The 20,949-nt window shown below is 35.4% G+C and overlaps 1 protein-coding gene across 2 annotated transcripts in view; it reads left to right on the top strand.

Moving 5' to 3' along the window:
- Positions 1–1,918: 1,918 nt before the first annotated feature.
- LOC118747818 (tight junction protein ZO-2-like) overlaps positions 1,919–20,949 on the top strand; it is a gene marked incomplete at its 5' end in the record, with an annotated part of 155,631 nt that continues 136,600 nt past the window's right edge. The window contains 3 exon segments of one of the 2 annotated variants that reach the window (XM_036481993.1): positions 1,919–3,469; positions 5,884–6,472; positions 7,016–7,063. In XM_036481993.1, coding sequence (XP_036337886.1) covers positions 1,919–3,469; positions 5,884–6,472; positions 7,016–7,048 — 2,173 coding nt within the window. 2 annotated transcript variants of the gene reach the window in all.

The raw sequence follows: 20,949 nt of genomic DNA, 5'->3' as shown, positions 1-20,949 counted from the left end.
CCAAATATTCTTTATTAATTAGTTAACAAATGTTCTAAATATGAGTAAAAAAAACCGGAACTAAATGCAGTTTTTATGGACATCCCGACCCCAGCGCCACCTAGCTATAAAATTTTTAGTCGGATATCTAGATAGATATAGATGTATGTATATATGAATGCATAATTCGAGAAAGATTTTTTGTCATACCTTTGAAGTTTACCTTCTATGTAGTATGCAATACTAAGAAATGGCCGCTGAAGGCAAAATTCTTTGCCCGGTAGTAAAAACATATAAATCAGTTTCAATCTTTATACAAAATTCGGGAAAATTTAATAAAATTTCACTTTTTTTATCTGAATTTTTACAACATTTTTGGGAAGGCTGGCAACTGTGATTTATGGGTTTTTTTTTAAGCTTTAAAAATTAGCTCGAGAAACATTACGAATATTTAAAAAAATCAACACGTGGTCATTTGTTTGAGTCACGTATAACTGCGTACTTAGTTTTTCTCTCTGACGTCAGGATTTTTTAAAGACTTTGGAATTTAAAAAATATGATTATTTCAAAAAATTAAACTGGGAATCAAACATAATAATAATAATACCAGCAGTTTTACCCTCTTTTCCCGCCCATCCGCACGAAAGGCATAGTCCGCATGACGTACGTAACCATTATTTTGAATTTTTTGCTCTGAGTCACGAAAGCCAAGAGTTTGTTAAGTGCCGAGATCTAAATTGTTTAGCAACAGAACTAAATTCATCAGCTGACTTTATGTCTTTATGTTAGTAATTCATTTATGGAGAAGGCATAGTATCGCTTTCTTAATGCTGACAGGCGGATCTGATATATCAAACGTGCTGGAATGAGAGTTAAAATTCTGTTACTGTTAATTCTGTTAGTTTTACGAGTTTTCAAAAATAAGGGACAAAAGTGTCTTGATACATGAAAGGGAACATTAAGGCTACCTTCATCCAGAAGAAGCGGACTTGAAATTGAGCCTGTCAGTAATTTAACCATAAAAATTATACCTAGCATTTCCCTGCAACTGACAAGTGTAGGAAGATTAATAAGTATTAATCGGCTCGTATAAGGTGGAAGGTTATATTGAGAATCCCAACGGAAATTTCTTAAAGCAAAAAGTAGGAATTGTTTTTGAATTGATTCTATCTTGTCTGAGTAAATTTGATACCTTGGATTCCAAACCATCGATCCGTATTCCAGAATCGGTCTAACTAATGTTGTAAACAGAGTTTTAGTGATATAAGGGTCACTAAATTCTTTTGACCATTGTTTCACAAATGCATGTACACCTTTAACCTTGTTGGATGTCACATTAATGTAAAGATTAAAATTAAGTTTAGGATCCATTGTGATACCAAGGTCCAAAAAATTGAATACCTGTTCAAAGTTATGGTTATCTATTGTTTAAGAAATTGGCTGGACAGCTCTTCCCGAAAAGCACATTACTTTACATTTTTCCAGATTTAGAGGCATACTATTTACATTACACCAGTTAGTTATGCTGTTTAAGTCTGCTTGCAGCAAAGGCTTTCCTTGAATTGATACGTATGATTTATAAAGTTTCCTACCTGTGTTTGATATTCTGGTAAAAATATTTTTGCTTCTGTAAAATAACAAAATTATTGGTTACGGAGTCTGTGAATTCAAAAAATGGAAGAGGTTATATAATTCTTTTTATACGAAAGATGGTACCTCGGAGGTTTTCCCACACTAACTGGTTCTAGATCCGATTATTGGATCACGAAGAAATTAACGGTACTCTTAAATTTGTATAAGAGAATTGAAGTCGATTTTGTTTGCTTAAAAGTACTTGTTTGCTTAAAAAACTTGCACTTTGTACTTTTGTACTTATTGAAATGCTTCTTTTTACAATCTCATCTGGTACATTAAAATGTTTTTGGTTTCTTTTGTACAGAGTTAACGATCGTATAATATCGGTGAATGGAGTTTCTTTGGAAAATGTTGAGTATGCCACTGCGGTACAAGTGTTAAGGGATAGCGGCAACACAGTAACACTTGTTGTTAAACGACGCGTGCCTGTAAGTTCCGCAGCTCAAATCCGGCAGTCGCAGGCCATAAGTTCGATAGGAATAACAGCACCGAATTCGAGTGGAATACCCATTCATGGATCAAGCGTAATACCTGGAGCAATGAGTCAATCTAACTCTTTGAATGGTTCTCCTTTGCAAAGCAATGCAGCACAGCCAATTAAAGTGACTCTCTCGAAGGCAAATAAAAAGGATGATTATGGCATTGTTCTAGGATGTAGATTATTTATAAAAGAAATTTCGACGAAGGCGCGCGATCAACTAGCCGCAAACGGTTATTCCCTACAAGAAGGTGATGTGATCACAAGAATTCACAATTCAAATTGTGGAGACACAATGAGCTTAAAAGAGGCTAAAAAATTGATCGATGCCTGCAAAGAACGTTTGAACTTAGTTGTGTTGCGGGATATTACCAACCAGGCAGTAACTGCAATGACTAATCAATTGAACAACTCCACAACACCATCGAATGTATACATTAGTCACCAGGCACAAGTTTCGAATTGTAGTAATAATCTCGATGATCCATATTTAAATGGAGGAACGAATTATTCATCACAGAATCTGTATGTTCAACCGCCGACACGCTCTTTAGGACATGGAACATCGAATGGTTTAAACGACGAAAAAAGTAATCTAACACCAAGGGGTCGTTCTCGGGGACCCATTATGGATGCTGTTTCATTTTCACAACTTGATCGCCCTGTAACGCCTCCAAATGAGAGTCGTGCACGCACCGATGAGCCTCCGCGACCCCCACCTCCTCGAGGCAATGTTGGTAGAAGCGCGGACAGTTTTTATAGTTCCCGTCGACAAATTTACGAATCTGATCAGTTGTCGCAACCGAAGCAATCATCGGAGCCACGTTTCATATCGTTTCAAAAAGAGGGAAGTGTGGGAATACGATTAACTGGGGGAAACGAGTCTGGAATTTTTGTTACAGCCGTACAACCCGGCTCACCAGCATCTTTGCAAGGACTAACGCCTGGAGACAAGATTTTAAAAGTCAATGATATGGACATGCATGGCGTGACACGTGAAGAGGCAGTTCTTTTTCTTCTCAGCCTGCAAGATCGCATCGATTTGATTGTACAATATTGCAAAGAAGAGTATGACGAAGTGGTGACGAATCAACGTGGCGATTCTTTTCATATTAAAACTCATTTTCATTGTGAAAATCCCTCAAAAGGTGAGATGGCTTTCAAAGCCGGAGACGTATTTCGAGTGATTGACACGCTCCATAATGGCGTCGTCGGTTCGTGGCAAGTGCTTAAAATAGGACGAGGGCATCAGGAGATGCAGCGTGGTGTCATACCAAACAAATCACGAGCCGAAGAGTTGGCGACGGCACAATTTAATGCTAATAAAAAAGAAATGAGTTCTAACGAGTCCCGGGGAAATTTCTTCCGTAGAAGACGGTAAGCTTTTATTAAATTTTATTTCTATAGAATTTTAGAGTACCAAGATTCTCGAACAATAAACAATAAAGGCCTGCAAATGTTGAACTATAAAACATGCATGTCGTGAATAATAAACATCAGCTCGAAAGGCAGGTTTAACTTATGAAAGAAAATCCCAATACTTGGCATAATCTCTGAGCGCAAAATTGCAGAACCGTTGATAGTTTTAAAATATTTGAAATCGATTTGGCTCGAGTGCATTGCTGCAGCAGGTCTTATGTAGGGGACAGCAGATATACAAACGCCTCTTTAGACAGGCGGAACTTTTTAATAAATCTGTATTCGAAGGGCCACACTTAAACTCTCTTAAACGTTTTCTTCTTCTGGCCAGTTCCGTTAAGCTCTCATCCTCTGATGAATCGTAGCGCCATAACTCCGTTTTACTCATTTATTTATTTATTTATACTTCATTTTAATTTGCACAAATTTACATAAATATACCCAGCAAAAAATTGGTTATCGCTTTTAGTGGTAACGTGTTCTACAAGGCATAACGTTATAATGCATTGCCGGTAATGCAAAGTAGAATTGCCTACAATATTTTATTTATTTCGCTTCTTTGTTTCATTTCGGGGAATGCAAAGTAGAATGTCCTACAATGTTTTATTTGTTTCGCTTCTTTGCTTCATTTCAGGGAATGCAAAGTACAATGTCCTACAATATTTTATTTACTTCGCTTCTTTGATTCATTTCAGAGAATTCAAAGTAGAATGTCCTACAATATTTTTTTATTTCGCTTCTTTGCTTCATTTCGGGGAAGGCAAATTAGAATGCTGCATCGTAGTCAGCTGAAAAATAAAATGAGTATCGAAAAATTCTTTTTCTACCGTTACTTTTTGTGGAAATTTTTCTTGCATAAAAATCATGTTTTGCTTTGTTCAATTTGCAGCGAAATTGAAGTCAGTCAATGCAGTGAAGTACAAGAGTGAGGAAGTATAATTTTAAGCTTAATTAAATATGCATGTATGTACCTTCCGATTTTTAAGCAAAATCTCAATACATACATATGTATGTATAAAAACTTATTTATAAATATTTTAATTAAGTTTAATCTTTTAAGACATTTTCTGATTTCAATTTAGTATAAATAAGTATATACTTATATAGGCATTATACATTAGTTTCTCTGTAAGGCATTCTTTGTTCGCTTCTCTGGATTCGGTTTATCCATGCGTTCTCCCTTCGTTTGAAGGTAATGCTGCGGGCAAGGGCTTACCGCCAATGACATGCCCATGTTAAAATAAGGCCTACTTGAAGCGAAAGGGTAAGCGATTCCCATCGCATAGCTCGTTTCCACCTTTGTTTCTGTGGTAATCGTGTTTTTTGCTGGGTAAGCACACTAGTTAGTTTGCGCAATTTGCAAACAAAGTTTCTCAGGGGTCAAAAATATACTATTGTGAACGACCTAAGCGAGCGAAGTTCACAACAGCGCTATTCTTCATCGAATGAGCGTCATAATACCAAATGAAAATCGTTCGATCAGCACTTTCGACAACAGTCGAAGATCGAATACAATTCAAAATAGGGACCATTGTCGAATTAATTGAAATCAAATCATGCATAAAATCTATGCATGTCAACACAAGCAACAAGTGCGACACATGCGACATAGTCAGTATTATTATTAATTACATTTTGAGGAGTTTTTTTCAAATTTTGCAAGCTCCTAATATAGTAAAATTTATAACACAACTGTCTAATTAAAAATCTATATATATATTCATACAAGGCAGGATCAAACAGTATTAAAAATATGCTGCGGAAACACAACAGCGAACAAGAGCTTAGCTAAGAAGCAGTGACATGCTAAAACATGTTTGAGATGGAATGACATGGCATAATGGTCTGATTGTGCATACTTCGCATAATTTCGCACAACTTCGCATAAACTTCAAACTGTAATTTCGTATGTACATTGTATGTATTTCATTACCCAGAAATTAGCAGAACTTTTAAAAACTTAGCGATCTGCTGCGTTTAGATTTTGCTTCACATTTCCTTAAGTTACATTTTTATTACACTGGTACAAATAGTTGTGCGAAGTTATGCGAACTATGCATAATCAGACCTTAACACCTTGTTTGAGTTGACATTACATAGCAACGCATGAAATTTTTGTAAATGACATTTTTACAGAAAGTTTAGAATTTTGCAGAACTTCAATAAACAATAACAAATAACTTAAAATCATGTAACTTTCGCATACCAATCAATAGTGCACTTTTGAATAATGAGCTATTTTGAAGAATGTTATATTTTCTTGTATATTTCGACCTCATGACCTTCGGAGCTTCAGCTGTATTTTTTAATCACCTGCTTACAATCAATCTGTACATTATATTTATGTATGTACTTTCATCTTTGGTTTGTAGGTCTACTCACCGCCGTTCAAAGAGTCTTTCCAGGGAAAACTGGGATGACGTGGTTTTCGCTGATAGTATATCAAAATTCCCCGCGTATGAACGCGTACTTCTGCGTCATCCAGGGTTCGTGCGCCCTCTTGTACTCTTTGGTCCAGTCTCTGACTTGGCACGTGAAAGGCTTGCTAAAGATATTCCGGATAAGTTCTCAGTACCATTACAAGATGATGATAAGTCGAATTCCAAATGTCGGATAGTGCGATTATCAAATATAAGGGACATAATGGATCGCGGTAAACACGCTCTGTTAGACATAACGCCCAACGCAGTCGATCGTCTAAACTACGCGCAATTATATCCCATTGTCATATTCCTGAAGACTGACAGTAAACATGTCATAAAACAATTACGCCATGGGTTGCCAAAATCAGCACACAAAAGCTCTAAAAAATTATTAGAACAATGTCAAAAATTAGAACGTATCTGGTCACATATATTTAGCACACAAATAGTGCTGAGCGACGAAGAATCATGGTACCGAAAAATGCGGGATGCAATTGATCTACAACAAAGTGGAGCGGTGTGGATGTCCGAATCAAAGGTAAGAGGTTCTCCTGCTGACGTACAAATTATGTACATATATATCGTCGGATGAGTGAAAAATCGACCTATCTCGGCAGCCATCGAAAATGTCCTATTTCAGAATTTGATTGAAGAACGCCCTATTTCAAAGTTCGGTTCAAAAGCATCGTATCAGCAGCTGATTCAAAAACGCGCTATCTAAACATATTTTCAGTTGAAATAGGGTGTTTTTGAACCAAATTCTGAGATAGGGCGTTTATCAATCAAATTCTAAAATAGGGCGTTCTTCAACCAAATTCCTAATTAGGGTGTTCTTGAAAAGTTTTCTGGGATATGGCGTTTTCAAACCGGTAGCCTAGAAAGGGCGATATTCCACTCAGCCGTGGATATGTAGTTGTTTTTGAGTAGATTTTTTTTCGAATGAATAACAATCATATTCAAAAAAATTTTTATCAACTCGTTTTTCTGGCTAAAGATATTAAATCCAAATTTTATTTATGTAGGTCCGTTCCGGAAGTGGAGCGATCTGAAATCGGTATTATTTATAAAATTCTTTTTAAAGATTTTTTCTAGCGGTACTCCCTCAAACTGGTAAATTAGTTAGTATCCTCAAAACCTCGAAAGTCCCAAAACATCAATCAAACTCTTTGGTTATTGGACTTTAAATTATATATATTATAGAAATTTTCGTATGATCATGACCCGGTATTAAATAAAACTTCTATGTTTTATGTTTTGTTAATTTTCATTCGTGACATTACTGAACTTATTTTCAGAAATACAAATACTAAACATAACTTACGGTTACACTTAAATTATATAAAAATGTATCGTTATAACTGGTCAACTAATTAAAAGTGCAATATTTAAGGAAACTTAGAAAAACACGTATTCATCTTTTTGTTCAGCACTGTAACCGCCTAAGCGTTGTTGGCAGATCGAACACTTCAAGGGCCACCTCATCAGATGTTGTCATTGTCCACACTTCTGCTACGTGGTAGGCACGATGAGTGACACTTGGTATGTTAATTGTTTCGCTTTTTGCGATCCCGGGATTTCCGAAATGTTATCACAATCCCGGGATCCCGGGATTAACATTCCCAGTCTTGTGACATAGGAAATTTACACTGAATGTGTCCGAGCGCCTCGCTCAGGAGATAAAAGCAACAATTATCGAAATGTATCACTTAAAGGCCAAGCAGAGGTGGAACCGTACAAGATTACCCGGCAATTCTGGGTGGCCTACGATCCACTTAAAACCAAAGCTCTCTTAGGAATGAGCAAAGAAGATATCTACAAACTTACTGCAGTATGCACAGGGCACTAGATTGCCCTTCAAAAGGTCCTGTCGTAGCTGCGATGACCCTGGCTCAAAAGAGACAGTCGAACACTATGCGAGTGTCCAGCCCTCGCAAGGATGAGGCTAAAAATACTCTGCAAGCTATTCCTGCAGTGTGTTTTAGAGTGTACTTACCTCTCTCTGTATGACGTACTGAAATTCATTAAAGCCGCCAAATGGCTCAAGGTTTAAGGAAAATGGCAAACTTTTTCGAACTATTAAACTGTCATTGTTTCTCTTTGCACAAGATTGTAAGTGACTGCCCAGCTAGCAAAATTGCCAGAAATCTGCTAGATATCCGTCAGACTCGTCGGCAAAAAAGTCAGAAATCTATGTGATTTTGGCCGATATCGGTCAGAGAAGCGTATGGAGAGGTTGACAGGAAGTCTAACCGACACGACGTGGAAAACTCTGACTTAATTACCGACGATTCTGACGGACATGTAACAGATGTCTGACCAAATAATCATGGAAAATAAGAATTGTCAGACGTATGCCCGAAATCGGACATAATTCGATCAAACATATCGGATAAGGAAATAAATAAAATTTTCCATACACTTCGCCCAAAAATCTATTCGAAACCTGTATGGCTTGTTCAAATAGTCATCTTATTCCGACTTGTCTGATATCAGAAATTGTCAGGCAAATGTGCCAGCTGGGCACTTGATTATAAACTAGTTATATACATAAATATGTATTGTATTTTGAAATTAATGGTTTTCTGGTCTGGTCTGGATTGTTTACGTTATTTTCTTGTTAAAGTGCCTGTCTTATTTATTTATGAACAAAATAAAAATAAAAATTTTGAAAAAAATGTCGCTTACGTTATTTTGGCGGTTAGTGCTCGATATTATGTGCGCATATTTTCGATTTTCAGTGTTTTTTTTTTTGTTTTAAAATCCATGAATTTTACCTCCTTTTTGGATAATTATATTCTGCATTCCAACCTCAATGCGCAGAATGGCCTTGTTAACTTGATAAAAAAAATACTGTATCAGAGATAGTCGCATCGCGGCTGTGTTTATAGCCGTAGAGACAACTATAAGGCCATGTGCAACGAAAGAAACGTGAAAACCGAAGAACTGGAGCTTACCGCTATAAATAAGCTTTATATACATATATTGTTATTAAAACTTTTAATATTTAATATTCATAAATGGGACTTTCGAATTTTTAAATTGGATAACGAGGGCGTTTTTCAGAGGAGAATGAAATTTTCGGACCTTTGTTATTTTTTAGCCGCGAAAATTATATTTTTATCTCGGCATACTCGGATGTCGATACATCGACTCCGTCGTCATTGACAGGTGGCTCTGCCGCTTTCAGTGCTGTTCCCATTCAGCAATGTGGAGCAATGTTGCCTCCATGATTTAAGTACATACCGATTGCTGAGTGGAAGATCGACCTATCTCGGCAGCCAGTTCGAAAACGCCCTATCTCAAAAAACTTTTCAAGAACGCCTTATTTCAGAATTTTATTGAAAAACACCCTATCTCACAATTCGGTTCAAAAATGCCCTATCTTACTTCAAAATGTATTGAAAATGTGCTGATATAGGGTGTTTTTGGTTCGGCAGCTGTGATAGGGCGTTTTTGAAACGAATTCTGAAATAGGGCGTTCTTGAAAAGTTTTTGAGATAGGGCGTTTTCGAACTGGCTGCCGAGATAGGTCGATCTTCCACTCAGCAGTCGATATGCTGTGACCTCTAAAGACTGTTTGTTCTTACACTGTGGCTAGAAAAATTAAGGGGTTTTACTTTTTTAGCAACGTTTTTGTTGGGTTTTTAATCCGTAGTTTATTGAGCAGAACTTAACTTTTTGAGATTTTTCCATTAAGGTTGTAAACAATTTTGCAATTAAGGAATAGAAAATCGATGGCAATCTGTCTGCTTACCCTGCAACCGCAAATTGTGAATTAAATAAAAACATACTAACTACTAGGAATTTGCGATTAATCAACAAGGTGATTAATCGAAAACTGATTAATGAATTAATGCAAGAATTATAATTTTTGATTAATCAAAATAATTAATTTTCCGATGTTTTACATTTTGGTTAACCCGAAGCTGATTAATTTTATTAATCAGAAAACTGATTAATCTTATCGTGATTAATCATAAACCAGAAAAACTACTTGCATATTTTGTTTATTTAAAAATTGCAAAAAATATACATGCAAACATATCTATGTACATATCGATGGTAGAGCCAATTAAAGATTTTGTGTTTCGTAATTTAGCAATAATATGTCTTGGACCGTAAGTAGTTAAACGAAAATAACTCCACTGGTATTACTGAACAACGGCACAAAACGAAAAATGTCGTTATTTCCTATAAAATAATTATTAAGTGTCTTACTGAAAGTATGTAATGAATAAAAATGATCACTAACTTATCGACAGTTCTTGACTTTTGCCAATATTCACAATAAATGTGAGACTTGTGCCGCTGTTCAGTAGTAAGGAGTGCCTACTGCGGTTTTGTGACAAATGGCAAAACTGCGCCCCTGTCGGATTGGTAACAACTAGGCATATGTCCGTTGGTAGATATCGTAGCAAAGAACATAGAATTTGCAAAACTAGTCTACACATCTACCTCCCGGTAGTAATTAAATATTTAAGAACCGCATTATTATTACTACGCCTAAAAATATGGACTACGCTTCAGCGGAACCGCACGATACGAAATTTCTTTAAATGAAAATAATTGCTGCTATATATATGTATGTACATAAGAGTAATCTAACAATTTTTTTCTCGAGATAGGGTTTGTGGCACCTTCTAATATTTGTCCTCAGGCCGAAAGAGGTGCTGGTACCACACTTTACGTATAAGTTTGTAAGATGATCACGATACTCACATTTCACTCTAGAAGTATTGTGTACATATATTAATCAAACAATTGGTTAAGAAACCTAAGAACATTTCAATTTTAAATTCTCTAAAAAAATATCATCAGTTTCAGTTGTCATAGCAACAGTAGCTAAAAACTAAGGGGGTGCCCCGTTTCCTAGGATTACTTTTTTCCCCCCATATAAAAATTGGGCCACTCTAATGTACATAATGTATATTAGAGATGGTCGCGGGATAGCGGGACCCACGGTACTGATTTAAAATTGGCCGGGATGGGCGGTATCGGGAAGATATGTAAAAATATGACGGGCGGGACGGGACCAAAATCCTTTCTCGACACTCCCGATAAAACCGAACCCCCGCAAATTCACAAAATTTTCCTTAAAAACGATGTTTGAAATATGCACTTTTAATGTTTTATTCAGACGAAAAAGAAAAAAAAATTATAGGAAGATTATTTTTATTATTTAAAATTAATATGAAAGACATGAACATTTTTGTGAACCTTCGATCGGTTTGCAAACCTCGCCACACACGTTGAAATCTCTACCGCTCGTTTCAATTTGTTGTCCGTGTGTAGCCTGCTTTAGAGATAGATATCGGGACCCACGGGACCCGCGGTACAATTCTGAAAAATGTCGGGGTCGGGATTAAATATTTAGTCCCGTGCCCATCTCTAATGTATATACATTATTCATTATTGCAAAAACTGGATGAGCTACTCCGAAATCCGTGATTTATAAGACTGTTTGCTGTAGGTTCAGGTCCTTATATGAAAAAACATTGATCTTGCACAAGAAAGAAAAAAAGCCTCATGAAGAATAAGTCGCTAAAGCGAATGGCGTACTCAGTTTTTAATACAACTAACCAGAATGTTACCGACGCGTCCTAAAGTGACAATTTGGTTTCACGAATTTTCAAATTTATTCGTTAGGATTTTCCCGATAGTAGTAATTTTTCCAAAACTAAAATATTGTATTGTATTGTAGCTAATTTAATGTAGTTTTTAAGGAAGCAAGCAGATTTTGAATCGAATTATAGTTGAACTAGTAAATTAGGTTTAAGTGAAGCCATATTGAAAACCACTTTTCACATTGACAAACATAAGGTGACCAGAATTTTTTAGCATTTCAGGAGGACAAATTCTCCATATTGAAAACACAAAAAAATTGTTTTATATTTATTTTAACACATAAATAACAAATAAGTTAACTTTGTTAAAAGAAACAAAAATCAAAGTTGCTCTAAATACAAGTCAAACAAGTTAATAGTACACCGCGTTACATAATTATAAGACCGAAACATATTTCCGTTGATTTTTGGCATTTTTTTTTTGTTGACAGTGTTGTTAATTTTCTTCCATATACAAAAATGCCGAACATACTTTGTATGGAAGAAAGTGAGTGACACCGTAAAAAATGGCAAAAATCAACGATATTTTGTAGGCATATGAAACTCGCACTTTATTATACTAAAATTGCATGGGCTATAAAACTGCATACGCAAAACTTTTCCCCAAATTCTTAAACAAAAGTGTAAAGTTTTGGCGAAAATTCGCTGAATATTTATATTTTCATAAAAGTTTGAAATGTGAATTTGGTTGGTGTTTGTTATAGAATGAACTATATTTTTATAAGAAAATATTTAAAAATAAATATCTGTTTTGTATTGGATTAAACAGGCCTGCGAAATCTAATTTTTCCCCGTTCCAATAATTATGTTATTTTTTTAATATATAGGTTAGGGCTGCCAGACGTCCTGGTTTTGCTGGATTTGTCCTGGTTTAGACATATTGTCCTGGAGTCCTGGCGCTCCTGATCTTTTAATGAAGATCAATGCAGACACTCCTCTATTTTTTAGCAAATTTTTGCTATGGAAAAAAGGTTAAGGCTTCTGTAATTAGGTAGTGGTCGAAAACTGATAACAAAACGTTTTTTCCAACATGTTGAATATCTTCTTTATATTTTGTTTATTTGGGTAAACTCATTTTTTTTTTTAGGCGAATGCCGAAAAAGTGCAAGTTCCTAATCACGGTCATACATAAATACCACCCAGTAGATAATATCAAGAGCTAAAATCTTATCCCAACGGCCTTTCTGACAGTTATTCCGTTCTCCTTTATTTTTTGTATGGAGCGGTATAAATTGAAGAGCTTTCTGCTTTCGCTACTCAAAAAAGAGCCTTCAGAAGGGCTTTTGTAGGACGCCGTTTAAAGAAGTTCTTCTAAAGTTTTTCTTTATTTAATGTTCATATCAAATAGTTTTATTTAGACTTGCAATGTCTATTGAATCTTATTTGTAATGCTAAGTAATATAAACTTATACTTATGTAAGTATAAGCACTTTTTTCAGTCCTTGTTGGGTGAGACTTTTAGAATGGCTTCACTTAAGACAACCTACCTAAATTATCTTCAGGTTATGAATATAAAAATTGGCAAAAATGATCATGAAGTGCGTTGTAGGATATGCGGAAATTCGCCAATGGTGGTTAGGAAAACATTCAAGACCATGTTAAAGGCGCCGCTTTTTCCAAGTTACGTCACCGTCAAGATACATTTGTTCGTTTATAATTAAATATTCAGAAGTTGAGCGTTTCATCATCATCAATCTACGGATTGTGCCACAAAACTACATTGCCTATAATATCAGAACCAAAGCAACTTTACTTATAGGGAATATATTGGCACCACATTCACTTGTATCTTCGTTTTTGATTTGGATGATAAGTGTCTTAGTCGATGAGTTCAGGATTATGGCAGCTGTAATCTAGGTATGTTAAATTAAAATACATCCTTGGTTCTTTTCCAGCACGACGAGATTAGTTTTTATTGATGACATGTACTTACATGTTAGAATTTTTAGCAATTTCCACGAAAAGCCAAAAGTGAATTAATTTAGAATAGAATTTTTACTTAAAAACCGATAGTATTAGTAATAATTCTTATAAAGAGCAGTTTTCGTATTTGTGAAAATTACCGTTATATGGGAAGTAGGCGTGGTTATTGAGCGATTTTAGAAATTTTCGGCCATTTGATATGTTGTGCGAAGGCCAACAACTGTGCCAAGTTTGGAAGAAATTGGTGCAGCGGTTACGAAGATATACACATGTAACCATATGTGGGCGTGGCTACGCCCATTTTCCAAAAATTTATAATATTGTTATTTTTCGTCTAAAAATTATTGTAAATATCAATTTTGAGTGAATTATCTTCAGTAGTTACTAAAATATCGCAGTTTTCATATTTCTGGAAATTACCGTTATATGGGAAGTGGACGTGGTTAAAGTCCGATTTCGCCCATTTTCAATACCACCCTACCTTAGATTAAGGGAAACCTACATACCAAACTTCGTTGAGATATCTCAATTTTTGCTCGAGTTATCGTGTACACGGACGGACGGACAGACGGACAGACGGACGGACAGACAGACATGGCTTAATCGATTTCTTTTTTCATCCTGATCATTTATGTATACATTTGTCTATATCTATCTCGATTCGTTTTGGCTGTTACAAACAACCGTTATGTGAACAAAATTACTATACCCTTGTGCACAAGTGCGCTCGGGTATAAAAATGCGTCCAACGCAAGCTGAAGAATGTGACAAAGACAGTGTCCCCTGCGCGTTATGAAACACATTTGGAAACATCAACTCTTTCTAATAAAGCTAATGCTATATATTCCCGATTTATGACTTCTGCATTTACCATCACGGCTTCAGGAAATAATTTTATAGGTATAGGTACAATATTATTCGTATCGCCAGAGCTTACGACCTTTGGCTTGAAAGCCCAATCCGTTGACCCCTTTTGCGTGATTGAGCAATAATATTAGTAATAGGCGTAGATAGAATAGATGCCACGCCAATTTTTCCCATAATCTTCAGTTTTCTACATGAGCATGGAAGTCATTTCATATACATCCGTACCAAATTTCTGTATTCCACCGCAAATATTTTCAGAGATATGCGGTGTCAAAAATGCAGCAATTATAGGTGGTGACACGCCCACTTTTCCAATAAGATATTTTCCTGTGGTAAAATGGAGCCTATATTTTAAATTATACCTCTAGGAGTACATCAGAGAAAACTGCATTTAAATACATGCATGGATTTTATGGAGAAAACGACAAAAATTAGTAGTTACTCTCTAACTGGTAAGTTTCATTAATTTAATACATATAGAGGAAAGTGCAATTAATTTTAACATTTGTTCGCGTTTAGGCGTCGCCACTAAGTTAAGGCAGTAGTGAAACATGGCGTAACCATTTTCTACTCTGAATACGTTAACATTAAAAACACAGATTTGACAAACGAACGGAACATAGAGAATCTAAATTTAAATCAACATTTCCCCTACCCTTCGACATTGCTGCTGGAGGTTAGCATCTTCGGAAATTATTTACTTCTTTCGAATAGTAGAGGCGCACATGAAAGTATTTCCCTACCTAGCATATAAAAAAACGACATTGTTAAAAACTTCCACAAATTTTAAAGTATGTCAGACCCGATTGTACTCAACATGGCTTTACTTAAACCTAATTTACTAGTTCAAGTACAAATCAATTCAAAATCTGTAAGCTGTTTCAAAAACTACATTAAATTAGCTACAATCTTAAGTATTTTAATTTTAGAAAAATTACTGCTATCTGGAAAATCCAAACGAATAAATTTGAAAATTCGTGAAAAATAATACCATATAGTCAATTTAAGCCGTGTGGGTAACTTTCTGGTTGGTTGTATTAAAAAACTTTAGCGGCTTATTCTTCATGAGGTTGGATATCTTTTTTTTCCTTCTTGTGCGAGATGAATGTTTTTTGATATAAAGATCTAAACTTACAGCAAAAAAGTCTTATAAATCACGGATTTCGGAGTAGCTCATCCAGTCTTTGCAATAGTGAATCTTTTTTTTCATTTTGTTAAGTTCTTAGATCCTATTTTCATATGCTGCTGCCGGAGGGAGGATCTGAAATACTTAAGCAAAATGTTTGAAGAAAATAAGGCATCTAATATACATAAAGGTTCATGGAATACAAGGTTACGACATCAGCCATGGTCGCCATCTTGATGACGTAGATGGCTCAATTTATGGTGTTGCCAGATTCCTAAAAAATTATCTTATAAAAATACACTATTTTAGTCAAAAATACAACACGTTTTATTTCAAATATGTGTAACCCTGATATTTACTGTTTGACAATTTGCGTTGAAATTTGTGCATTTTTCTGCGTCTTTGAGTTTATTTAAATTATTAAAAATTTAAGTGCGCTCAGCAAAAATTATGCTGAAAAAGGTAATTTTAGGTTTTACCGTATGTCTAAAGATGAATTGCAATTTCGGTAGCGAAATTATGCCAATGTTATGAACGCGTTTTATTTAAAAATGCGCGAGTGCGTTCTGCTCACTTTCAAGAACAAAATCACCAGCAAATTTCAATAAGCATTCGATTTACATTTCATTTGTCACTATTGTACGAATATTATTATGTTAATCCAGTTTCACGTGAAATTATAACATTTTATGTTGCTATAATAAGCTTTGCTACGATTTTATATCAAAAATGCCCATTTGATTAGGATTCCTAAAATATGCTGTACGGCAACTATATTTTCTGCGTCTTGTGTACTCTCCTTCTTCGTAAAATATTTCAGCCAAGCAGAACTCACTTCGCAACTACGTCATTGGAGGAAATCAAATTTTTCACAGCACCATGTCGTAACCTATTCTAGGGATGGGCGGCAGAACAGCTCTCGCGCAGCAGCGAGGGCAAGCAGGTGCTTGATGCGGGGAAAAAATTTAAAACCGAAAGGGTAAGCACTAGCCGTGTACGTGTATTAACCCAGTTTATGCAATGTATATGGCCAAAGGCTATTATATTCACCTCTTTGTTTATAGAGGAACAATTTCTAACTATATTTGTAGTCTATTTATTAAAAATAATTCAACATCATGAAATGCGGACCAACTTATTTTTTTATTAATAAATCAATAAAGTTTAAATTAATTCATACTGGCGAGCAATAACGTGTTGACGATCTTGCTTGCGCATCAATAATGATAGAATACCACCAGTGTTGCCATTTCTGTTTCTGCCGTCCCGCCAGATTAATAAACAAAAATCGCTAGAATCCTGCTAAATCATTTAAATTCTGTAAACTCTTATGAAAAAAAGTTTCTTTTATAATTTAGCAGTTAAACTTTATTTGATAAAATTATAGATCATATGTATGTTTATAAAAAACCATCAGTTGTTTAACAAAAACAAAATTGGAACTTCGTTATATGGTTTTGTAACCAGTGTTGGGATTTTGTGGCTTTAAATAAAGTATAAAATTGGTCATAAGAATGTCGTCTTCGTTTTCGTGACTGTTGAGCTCGTTGGAGTTTGTAAAATGTAGTCAATGCAAAACTTATTTGCACTTTTATATCCATACCTGCAATTAAAAAAAAAAAACAAATAAAGCATTTGCACAAGTACTGTAAAATTAAACACACACATTTGATTTAATCAAAATGTATATACATACACTTCACTTTGCATCGTTAAAAATTAAAATCTTCAAATCATAAAAAATATAGATATGCATACATGTAGCTTTTTTCATGTTAGCTGAGCCGAAGATACCTAAAAATATTCGACAACTATATAATACTATTAGAATACCTTTCCCGCCATGGCAGCCATGGGGTCTCACATTCGTGAGTACTCACATATACTTGTTCTCTCATTCCGATCACACATACAGATGCAATTCGCGCAAAATTTTCTGTTTCCCCCCCGGGCATAATTACTTCAACTCATCAACCCAACGGTTTGCACATTTGCCCGCGGTTTGCACGTTTGGACATTTTGCCCGTATGTGCATATTATGCCCATCGCTAGTCTATTCTATGAACCTTGAATATACATTAGGGCGGGTCGAAAATCGAATTTTTCTTAAATCCCTTGGTAATATTGAAAATATATTGTATCATGAAGTCAACAACAAGCCTGTAAAATGGAAGTCTTTTATTTTTAATATTTTTAATGAACTTTCTTACCACGATTGTTTATTAGGATAAATTGAAAAAGCAACAAAGTCTAAGCGGTACATATCTCAGACTTCTTTTTTCTAGACTTCAGCAGGGATCGAACCTGCTTAATCGATGTTCAAAGTCAGAAGAAACAAATAACTTAAGGACGAGCACATCTAAAAGTTAAACATTCTAATAATAGAAATATTAACGAAAACCAACAAAACCAACAACCACATGATCAAGTGAATTGCAGCGGAATAGCTGTGCTTGATTGTAGTTGGCTTAGCAAAGTGAAATAGTCGAAAATAAGCAACAAGAGTTAACAAGAAAATTTAGCACAAAGCGTAGGCAACTGGCTGAGTCAGTGGTGATCGCCGGTTTGAATCCTACTGAAAGAAGTCTGATGAGGAAATGAGGAAATGTGGTGATTTCCGAAATAGCTATCACTTCTACAATTATTTCAAATTATTGGTGCTTTCCCACAATAAGTTTTCACAAAAAACGGCCTCAAGCTCATAAAAATTGTTGAATATAATTGTTGTAAGGCCATAAAAATAACAAAAACAAATAACTTAAGGACGAGCACACCTAAAAGTTAAACATTCTAATAATAGAAATATTAACAAAAACCAACAAAACCCACAGCCACATGATCAAGTGAATTGCAGCGGAATAGCTGCGCTTGCTTGTAGTTGGCTTAGCAAAGTGAAATAGTGGAAAATAAGCAACAAGAGTTAACAAGACAAACTTAGCACAGTGCGTAGGCAACTGGCTGAGCCAGTGGTGATCGTCGGTTCGAATCCTACTGAAAGAAGTCTGATGAGGAAATGTGGTGATTTCCGAAATGGCTATCACTTCTACCATTTTTTCAAATTATTGTTGCTTTTCCACAATAAGTTTTCACAAAAAACGGCCTCAGGCTCATAAAAATTGTTGAGTATAATTGTTATAAGGCCATAAAAATAACAAAAACAAATAACTTAAGGACGAGCACATCTAAAAGTTAAACATTCTAATAATAGAAATATTTACAAAAACCAACAAAACCAACAACCACATGATCAAGTGAATTGCAGCGGAATAGCTGCGCTTGATTGTAGTTGGCTTAGCAAAGTGAAATAGTAGAAAATAAGCAACAAGAGTTAACAAGACAAACTTAGCACAGTGCGTAGGCAACTGGCTGAGTCAGTGGTGATCGCCGGTTCGAATCCTACTGAAAGAAGTCTGATGAGGAAATGTGGTCATTTCCGAAATAGCTATCACTTCTACCATTTTTTCAAATTATTGTTGCTTTTCCACAATAAGTTTTCACAAAAAACGGCCTCAAGCTCATAAAAATTGTTGAATATTTTGAATGAGCTTTTTTACCACGATTGTTTATTAGGAAAAATTGAAAAAGCAACAAAGTCTAAGCGGTAGAAGTTATAGCAGCTATTTCGGAGATCACCACATCTCTTCATCAGACTTCTTTTTTCTAGACTTCAGCAGGGATCGAACCTGCGTAATCCATGTTCAAAGTCAGAGGCGTTAACCACTGAGCTATGTACATCCCGTAAACTCTATTTGCTAATTCATTTTCCTTATTCAACCAACTACTATCAAGTGCAGCTGATTTGCCGCTATTAAACTCGGCAGAGTGGTTGTTGTTGCCAATTCTATACATATCATAAGAGTTAACAAGACAAACTTAGCACAGTGCGTAGGCAACTGGCTGAGTCAGTGGTGATCGTCGGTTCGAATCCTACTGAAAGAAGTCTGATGAGGAAATGTGGTGATTTCCGAAATAGCTATCACTTCTACCATTTTTTCAAATTATTATTGCTTTTCCACAATAAGTTTTCACAAAAAACGGCCTCAAGCTCATAAAAATTGTTGAATATAATTGTTGTAAGGCCATAAAAATAACAAAAACAAATAACTTAAGGACGAGCACATCTAAAAGTTAAACATTCTAATAATAGAAATATTAACGAAAACCAACAAAACCAACAACCACATGATCAAGTGAATTGCAGCGGAATAGCTGCGCTTGATTGTAGTTGGCTTAGCAAAGTGAAATAGTGGAAAATAAGCAACAAGAGTTAACAAGACAAACTTAGCACAGTGCGTAGGCAACTGGCTGAGTCAGTGGTGATCGTCGGTTCGAATCCTACTGAAAGAAGTCTGACGAGGAAATGTGGTCATTTCCGAAATAGCTATCACTTCTACCATTTTTTCAAATTATTGTTGCTTTTCCACAATAAGTTTTCACAAAAACGGCCTCAAGCTCATAAAAATTGTTGAATATTTTTAATATTTTTAATGAGCTTTTTTACCACGATTGTTTATTAGGAAAAATTTTAAATGCAACAAAGTCTAAGCGGTAGAAGTTATAGCAGCTATTTCGGAGATCACCACATCTCTTCATCAGACGTCATTTTTCTAGACTTCAGCAGGGATCGAACCTGCGTAATCGATGTTCAAAGTCAGATTCGTTAACCACTGAGCTATGTACATCCCGTAAACTCTTTTTGCTAATTTATTTTCCTTATTCAACCAACTACTATCAAGTGCAGCTGATTTTCCGCTATTAAACTCGACAGCGTGGTTGTTGTTGTCAATTCTATACATATCATAAGAGTTAACAAGACAAACTTAGCACAGTGCGTAGGCAACTGGCTGAGTCAGTGGTGATCGTCGGTTCGAATCCTACTGAAAGAAGACTGATGAGGAAATGTGGTGATTTCCGAAATAGCTATCACTTCTACCATTTTTTTCAAATTATTGTTGCTTTTCCACAATAAGTTTTCACAAAAAACGGCCTCAAGCTCATAAAAATTGTTGAATATAATTGTTGTAAGGCCATAAAAATAACAAAAACAAATAACTTAAGGACGAGCACATCTAAAAGTTATACATTCTAATAATAGAAATATTAACGAAAACCAACAAAACCAACAACCACATGATCAAGTGAATTCCAGCGGAATAGCTGCACTTGATTGTAGTTGGCTTAGCAAAGTGAAATAGTGGAAAATAAGCAACAAGAGTTAACAAGACAAACTTAGCACAGTGCGTAGGCAACTGGCTGAGTCAGCGGTGATCGCCGGTTCGAATCCTACTGAAAGAAGTCTGATGAGGAAATGTGGTGATTTCCGAAATAGCTATCACTTCTACCATTTTTTCAAATTATTGTTGCTTTTCCACAATAAGTTTTCACAAAAAACGGCCTCAGGCTCATAAAAATTGTTGAATATAATTGTTATAAGGCCATAAAAATAACAAAAACAAATAACTTAAGGACGAGCAC

Source organism: Rhagoletis pomonella, unplaced genomic scaffold (assembly GCF_013731165.1).
Source record: "Rhagoletis pomonella isolate Grant_MI unplaced genomic scaffold, Rhpom_1.0 Rhpom_scaffold_00001, whole genome shotgun sequence".
NCBI lineage: Eukaryota > Metazoa > Arthropoda > Insecta > Diptera > Tephritidae > Rhagoletis > Rhagoletis pomonella.
Note: the sequence above shows the minus strand (reverse complement) of the source record. Positions and strands in the feature narration are given on the sequence as shown.